At 40.8% G+C, this 8282-nt stretch overlaps 2 protein-coding genes across 5 annotated transcripts in view; both read right to left on the bottom strand.

Moving 5' to 3' along the window:
* LOC135210327 (uncharacterized) overlaps nucleotides 1-8282 on the bottom strand; it is a 702311-nt gene that overhangs the window by 460455 nt on the left and 233574 nt on the right.
* The window catches only part of LOC135210325 (poly [ADP-ribose] polymerase tankyrase-1-like), a 331749-nt gene that overhangs the window by 136315 nt on the left and 187152 nt on the right, over nucleotides 1-8282 (bottom strand). For 3 of the 4 annotated variants that reach the window (XM_064243209.1, XM_064243210.1, XM_064243211.1), the window contains exon 18: nucleotides 3143-3464. Coding sequence is in view for 1 of the 4 variants with exons in the window: in XM_064243208.1 (XP_064099278.1) it covers nucleotides 379-615 (237 nt within the window). In the remaining 3 variants the exon portion in view is untranslated. Of the gene's footprint in view, nucleotides 1-378; nucleotides 729-3137; nucleotides 3465-8282 lie in introns of those variants that run through there. The other variant, XM_064243208.1, reaches the window with a different exon arrangement.

Below are 8282 nucleotides of genomic sequence, written 5' to 3'. Positions count from 1 at the left end.
TTCCTTGTACTCTTTAAGAAGACACCTGGCGAACACCTGACCCCAATTTTAACAGAGCAAAAGCCTTGGGGCTGATTTAACCTGTCTTATAAAATTTATCATATCCTCAGCATTATTTGCAGCAAAGTTAGCAGGAAACCTTATCTTTTAATTATGATACACTTTAGTATCTTTATTTTCTTTGCATGAATTATGACAACAATGTGCTTGTGATTTCATCACAGAAAGGTGACGAAAATCTGATAGAGCATTCAATTAGTAACTGTCTTTTATCTTTACTATGATCTAAAAGTAACCACAAAACCATTATGTTTCACTAAATACTCATTGTTTTAAAATAACAGCTATTGTGCAATATTCAACAATACCTTCACTCACCCTGGTAATAGTGACGGCAATCCAAGTTGTAACATCGGGTGTAAGCCATGCAGTTTCTACAGGTCCCAAGCCATTGTGAGTAACATATAATGGTGCCCCAGCTGCCAAAAGCATAGTCAGGATGGGTTTGCAGTTGGTTGTGATAGCCAAGTGAAGGGCACTGACATAATGGCTTCCAGGAGGTTCCAGTGGAGTTCCCAGTGATATCAGCCATGAGGCATTTTTCAGATGATGCATCTTTTGTTCTGTGCCTCAGGATCATCTTTATCATTGTACTTGGAAGATACTGATACAGTGTGGTTGATTACACTCAAAAGCATAGTATAATAGCGAACTTTTATAACGTCATCCTGCAATACAATATTTTTAGTTAGGTAGTTGGTATGCAAACAGAATGCAAGTGCTGTATGACTCATGAAACGGAATGCAAAATTTAAGGTTATAATGTAATATTATAATATAATCTTATACACATCAAAGTACCCAAAGAAACAACTGGGAACTTTAAATAATAGGAAGACATGGCATTACTACTATGACTGAACTTATCCCTCGTAGCTTTATGAAAGTGTATTCAATGAAATATGTGAAAGAATAAGTTTAAGTGATAAAAGTGGGCAATGGATATTGGTGTGAATTATATGGAAAATCATGGAGCAGCAAAGTAAATGCTCAACTTAATTTTCATAGCTGCCAGAAGGCTAAAAGGTATATGTATTAGTACTATTCCAATGTGATTTATTTGAAATCGACCACAGTAAAAGAGCAAGTGCTATATTTTCATTTGCATAAAAATATCTGTCCTTGAAGCATGGCAAACCCCTCTAAGATTCTACCACTTTCAATGACACAAAATACATTAATATAAGTATATATGTGTAATAATCAACTGACCAGTTTTTAAAATAAACTTTTATAAATGTTATGTGAATTTCTTATACCTAAAGACATTAAGCCATAAATAACATGTTACATATTATCACATTCACTTTAACCTAGGTATAACTTAAGCCAAAAGAGGCCAAGTGCAACTATGTTGACCACGATGCCATTTTGAGGTGGATTTATGTATGGCAGTAGTAATTAAATCTACTCAGCTATCAAAAGAAATATAAAATGATTTTGACTCTCTTGTACACCTTCCCAATGAATTCAGCATGTCCAGTGCTTAGAATCAAACTCAATATGGTATAATATTGCAGTCCTTAGTTTGCAACAATCCATGAATTAACAGAGTCTGAGATATAATCTACATAATAAGGTACCTTGGGGCTAACCCTTATAGCTTATAGTCTAGTGAAACTCCATACTAAATATCTTATAGCCTTTCCTCACTGGTTTTTGCAATCATTCAATCTAAAGTATTGATATACATATCAATTGAATTCAGATCTATATCTTCCAAATGAATTGCTTCTAACAATATGTGTATGGACCTGTACCTACTTTTGCCTACAAGATGTGTAAAATACTTACAAAACCCCTACAACAATAAAACATTAATATCATTAATTTTTAAATATTAAATCAAATTAATAACCCCCAATTTCTTCACAGCTAAAATAGAGAGAGAGAGAGAGAGAGAGAGAGAGAGAGAGAGAGAGAGAGAGAGAGAGAGAGAGAGAAACATACTGTAAATGACAGTTTATCCTAACATGGTGGATACATAAGTATACCCCATAAACATGCTGAAAAATATGTAACGCCACATTAATGTATTTCACTGAGTACAGTACAGAACAGTGATGCGTTATGTTATGTCAATAAAAATAATGTGAGAGAGAGAGAGAGAGAGAGAGAGAGAGAGAGAGAGAGAGAGAGAGAGAGAGAGAGAGAGAGAGAGAGAGAAGGTTAAGCTCACAGTATGTAGTGCTTGCACTAAGAGGAAGTGCTGATTGTCTGTGTGAGTGCGTTTGTTCATCATCCACCCTTACAGGCACAGCAAGGAAATCATCAGTCAACATAAGTGAGTTTTTGTTTGTTTGTTCACCCTCCACCCTCACAGGCACAATCAAGAAAGCCTTGGGCTACTGTCTCATAACCTTATCATAGTACAAAATACTTTTATAATTTCATCATTAAGTAAGACCCTTTGGGTGTAAGTTGTGTTCTGAATTGTTATAAGCATGTTATGTATATTGATATAAAAGGCTTTTTGATTTTTATTTGATTTATATAGATTTTTGACAATATGCCAAGCACTGGGGCAACTAAGGCCATTCAGCGCTGAAAGGGAAATTGACAGTACAGAAAAGGTTTGAAAGGTGTAACAGGAGGAAAACCTCGCGGTTGCTTTATGAAACAATTGTTAGGAGAGGGTGGACAGAAAGATGAGGGGAAAAAGGCTTTTTGAAAACAAGTGTACAAAAGATACAAATATAATTTAGTTCTAATTTTTCACAAAAACATTGGAAGGTGAAAAGGGAAGTAATGGGGGTTCACTGGCCATAACAATATTACTATACTACATTATTATATATATATTATCCATAAAAATCACAAAAAACATTGGAATGTGAAAAGTGACGTAATTGGTTTCACCGGCCCATAACAATATTACTATACTAGATTATTATATATATTATCCATAAAAATCATAAAATGTCACTTAACCTGTTAAAATCAATCCAGGATATATAAGTATCCAGAGAAACATTCTAATAAGAGTACTAGTCCTTAAGTACTACTACATCATTCTCACTGACAACAGTGACTTGGCACTCATCCTATAAAATATAAAGAATGACAGTTTTAAATACCGTAAATTCATTGTCCTTAAACGTCTGCACACGATTAGCAAGCTTCTCTTCGATTTCATCCAGACCCAAATTTTTTGCTATGTCCAGTGGTGTTAAGCCATCATGACTTTTTGCTGTGATCAGTGCATGTTGATCTAGGAGGATCAGAACTCCTACAAGGTTCTTCTTCTCTACAAAAACATGCAAGTGTGTCATTCCTCTTTCATCTTGAAAGTGCAGATCATAAATTCCCATGGATAAAGTTCCAACGGTGATAAAGGAGTTGACTCTATCGCTCTGTTCCATTGCCATTAAATCTTCCAAACCAAATGAAGATTTGCATAAATCCTGAGGAAATTCATTGAAAAAATATTTTGTTGATTGTGGATTAAAAATTAACCATTCAATTATTCCTCAACTGGCCAATTGCAAAAGGAATACATTCTCAAATTCTTTATGTAATGATTATTCAAAATATTCTGATCTTTTGAGAAAGTAGTTCCAGATTCTATACACCTATAATCTGGGAACAATGGTGTTGCTGTCATCTTTTGATATCAAAATAATTTTTAACAGAATATACGGCAAATCAATAAATACAATTTAAGGTATTGATGTTATTTTACTTAGAAAATTCAAGTTTAGCTACATCATTGTGATAAGTGAGAGCTGACTTTAGAAATTCCTTGAGCAAGTGTCATGAAGGATGTCAGCTGTAATGAAAATGACATTTTTATAATAAAGTTTTAATTATACTTACCTAGTAATTATATAGGCAGTCCCCAGTTATCGGTGGACTTGGTTATCGGCGATCCGGTTTTATGGCGCCATAATAGGATGAGTTCCGGTTATTGGTGCCATAAGGGTTCTCATGGCGCACCATAAGGGTGCTTATGGTGCCAATAACCAGTTATTAGGGCCATAAATCACTGAGTTTCGGTTAAGGGTGGTTTTCACTTATCTGCACACCCCCGGGGGAACGAAACCCCCTAATAACCGGGGACTGCCTGTATAGCTAAGTTTCACTCACCTGGCAGTTAAAATTTTGAAATTTGCGGGTTGCACTAATTTTTCTTTTTTGTTTGGGCTAGGTAACAATGACTCGCCCACTTTCTTGGGAAAGAAAGGAACAACTTGGCAAAGAGCTCAGTTTGTTTTATGCCCGTAAACAATAAAACTATCTAAGGGACAGAGGGAGGGCTTCGATTATATAATTACTGAGTAAGTATAATTAAAACTTTGTTTTATTACAAAAATTTCATTTTTAATTATGTAACTTAACCAGTAATTATATAGCTAATTCCCACATTGAGAGAAGGTGGGAAGCATGGATAGTTCTACCTCAAAATATTATTATGTAACTTAATCAGCTTGAGACGAGAAAGCTTTGCCAATATTAAATAGAATGTTTGTTGATTCCTTACCTGGTAAGAGAGTTGATGCAGGAAAATACTACCTCTGGTCGTCATTCATCTTATCATGTAGAGACATGGCGGTATAGTCATGGTGCGCCTACTAATACTTTAGTGAGACTTTTGTAGTGAAGGATAATTCCGATGGCTAACAAAGATAATCAAAGTGTCCCTGTCCAGGACACAGTACCAACAAATAACTAGAAACATAAAAGATTGTTACCTATACCCAAAACATATCCTAAAAACTACTTCACCCTACCAAAGGACTGGAGGGTACTCCAGGTACTTCGTACCTCCAGACTTCCCCAAAAAACCAACACCTTATATCAAGGAGAATAAGAATTAGGAAGTTGCTTCCTACACTTCTTTTCCCAACACCACACCAGCCAATAGAAACAGACACAGGTTACTGCATTCATCATACATGGTTTCAATACCACGAAGATAATGTGAGGCAAAAACAAATTTACATTTCCAAAATGTAGACTGTATCTCTGCAAGGGATAAATTTCTTTTAAGGGCCAACGAAGTGGCTATTGCTGTAATATCATGAGCTTTTACCTTACACAAAGGGAACAAGTCCTCCTGAACTGAAGAGTGGGTTTCACAAATGATGTCCCTAAGAAAGAATGCTAGAGCATTCTTAGACAATGGTCTGGATGGAATCATGACTGTGCACCAAAGACTGCAAGAATCACCGGGAATGTCTTTTGTTCTATGCAGATATTATCTTAAGAACCTCACAGGATACAGTCCTTTCAATGTCGTAAGTTCCCAGGAATTCCGCCAAACTGTTATTTAAGAAAAAACGAGGCCATGGATTAGAAGGAGACTCATTGTTGGCCAAAAAATCAAGGGACTAGGTGCAAATTGCATTCCCTTTAGAAAAACCTACTCTTTTCTTTAAAGCATGCACTTCACTGATCTGTTTTGCAGTCACCAATGAAACAAGAAAAAGGGTTTTTCTACATAGTTAAGTCTCTCAAAGTAATTGCATACATAGGTTCAAAGCAAGGTCCTGACAACCACTTTAATTAATACTATATCAAGATTCCAAGACACAGTCAGGGAATTCTTACACTTGGAGGTGTCAAAAGACTTGATAAAGTCTGAGAGATCAGAATTGGAATACAAGTCCAATCCTCTGAGGTCCTTAACATAAGGAATTACTTTCAGCAGTGCTTCTACTTGCCCTCGGAGCACCCACTGCCAACTAAGCAGGTTGATTTGGAGTTAGTACACCTGACTCCTGGCTTGCCTCGGCAGCATCTGCTATCGGAGAACCTTTGGTTTACGTAGCAAGAGGCAACGGCGTTGGAGGCTACCACAATGGCAGCCTTCCAGGCTGTCTCCTGGCTGGATCTGTGGTTCCTCACAGTATCCAAGGTCGCGGCTTCTTTGGGATCAATAGTTCCTTGAGAAGACTCGGCCTTCAGGAGACTCTTTCAGTCTGGCAGTAGGGCTATTTCCTACCTGGCCCACCAGACTGCCAACCTGTGGGCCAACCTGGTTCTTAGGAGGAGGGACACTGTCCTAACTCGTATAAACAGGGTGGCTGGTGCGGAGTCGGCATTGGGTCTTAGGAATGGACCGTTGGTGGGTTCCTCCTCTTTCTCCCCTAGAGAGATGGTGGACACTGCATTGGACAAGTGGAGAGCTGAAGAGAGCGACTGTGTTGTCCACCAGGTAGTTGCTAAGACATCCGGGCCGTCTTGAGCAACTATGGCTAGTCCTAAGAGCCAAGCTAGCTCTTCCTCTGACCCCAAGACTGTCTCTTCGTCGAAAAGGGCGCAAGGAAAGACCCAGCCTTCCTCTTCCGCTTTGAGAGGGGAACAACAGCCCCCCCACACCCTCACAGCCTTCCTTCTCTCGTGGGAAAGGAGGTAAGTGAAAGAGGAAGAAGGGGAAACGCTAGGGACGGCGTTCGCCCTCAACTGCTGCCGTTGGTGGGGGGATGCCTGGCGAGCCATTGGGCAACATGGTAGCGCTACGGAGCTGAGACCTGGGTAGTGGATGTCCTTCGGGAGGGATATCTTCTGCCCTTCGAGTCAAGGCCACCTCTCACCGATTGACCAGTCCATCTTCAAACGTATATCCCTGGTTCTGCCAAGGATCTGGCACTCAAGGAGGAATTGCTAATGATGCTAAGCAAAAGGGCTGTGGAAATCGTCTGAGATCCTTCACCGGGGTTCTACAGCTGCCTTTTCTTGGTGGAGAAGGCTACAGGGGGCTGGAGACCGGTGATAGATCTATCTCTCTTGAATCGATTCATTCGCCAGACTTGGTTCATGATGGAGACGGCATGCTCCATGCTTGCCTCCATCAGGGAGAACGATTTCATGCTTTCGTTGGACCTGAAGGATGCCTATTTTCAGATACCCATCCATCAGTCCTACAGGAAGTACTTTTGCTTTATCCTTGAGGGGACAGTGTTCCAATTCAGGGAACTGTGCTTCGGACTCTCAACCGCCCCACAAGTGTTCATGCGAGTGTTGACACTAGTCTGGGCTTGGGCCCACTCGGTCAGGATACATCTTTTGAGGTATCTCGACAATTGGTTAGTCCTGGTGAGCTCTCTCTCGCAGTTGCTACAGGACAGATTGTCTCCTCGACTTTTGTCATGAGGGATTGTGATAAATTTCGAGAAGTCGGATCTCATTCCCAAGCAGAGGATAAAGTACCTGGGCATGCTGACCAACACAGTAGCAGCACAAGTCTTCCCTGCAGACTCGAGGATCAACAAGTTCAGGAAGGCAGCAAGGCTGTTTCTGTCTCAACAGGAACAGCCAGCTCAGCTTTGGCAGGTCATGATCGGTCACCTGTTGTCCCTCTAAAGAAGTTAGTCCCTCATGGGCATCGTCACCTGCAGTCTCTGCAATGGAGACAAAGGGAATGTTGGTCACAGGCTCGAGATCCTCAATCCTTCCTCATCCCTCTCACGGAGGAAGTTAGGAAGGGTTTAGCCAGGTGGCTAGACGAAGGAGCCTCTTAATAGGAGTGGAGTTGCACACTCCCCCTCCAGACATGCTTCTGCTCTCAGACACATCGAACGAGGGTTGGGGAGCTCACATGGAGGAGTTGCTGACTGCAGGGGTGTGATCGACATGACAAGCACCTTCACATCAACATCATGGAACTCAAGGCAGCAGTTTTAGCCCTCCAAGAGTTTCAGGATCGAGCGATGGGACACTCCATGGTGATGATGGAATGGAATGGAATATGTGATTTTGGCATAAAGCCAAGCCATGGTGTTGATGAGCAACAACACCACAGTAGTGGCATAATTCAACAAACAGGGTGGCCTAGTGTCCTTCCCATTGCATCAGTTGACTGCAGGTGCACAAGTGGGCTACGGCCTACTCGGCAGAGCTGTCAGCCAGATACATTCCAGGCAAGAGGAATGGAGTGGCAGACAAGCTCAGCTGCCAGAATCAAGTGATAGGGACAGAATGGTCTTCACTCAGATGAGATGGAAAGGCTGTTCAACCTGTGGGGGTGTCCAGTAGTGGACCTGTTCGCCACCCAGCACAACATTAAACTTCCGGTTTTCTTCTCCATTGTGCCGGATCCATGGGCAGTTGCAGAGGACACGTTCCAACGCCCATGGGACAACCTCGAAGTCTGCGCCTTTCCCTCGTTCTGTCTGATTCGCAAAAATCAGCAGAGTGCTGGTCACCAGCAATCTTTGGATGATCCTGGTGGCTCTCAAATGGTCTCAAGCCATTTGGTATCTCAATCTGTTGGCTCTTCT

The sequence above is a fragment of the Macrobrachium nipponense genome, chromosome 39 (assembly GCF_015104395.2).
Source record: "Macrobrachium nipponense isolate FS-2020 chromosome 39, ASM1510439v2, whole genome shotgun sequence".
NCBI classification, from domain to species: domain Eukaryota; kingdom Metazoa; phylum Arthropoda; class Malacostraca; order Decapoda; family Palaemonidae; genus Macrobrachium; species Macrobrachium nipponense.
Note: the sequence above shows the minus strand (reverse complement) of the source record. Positions and strands in the feature narration are given on the sequence as shown.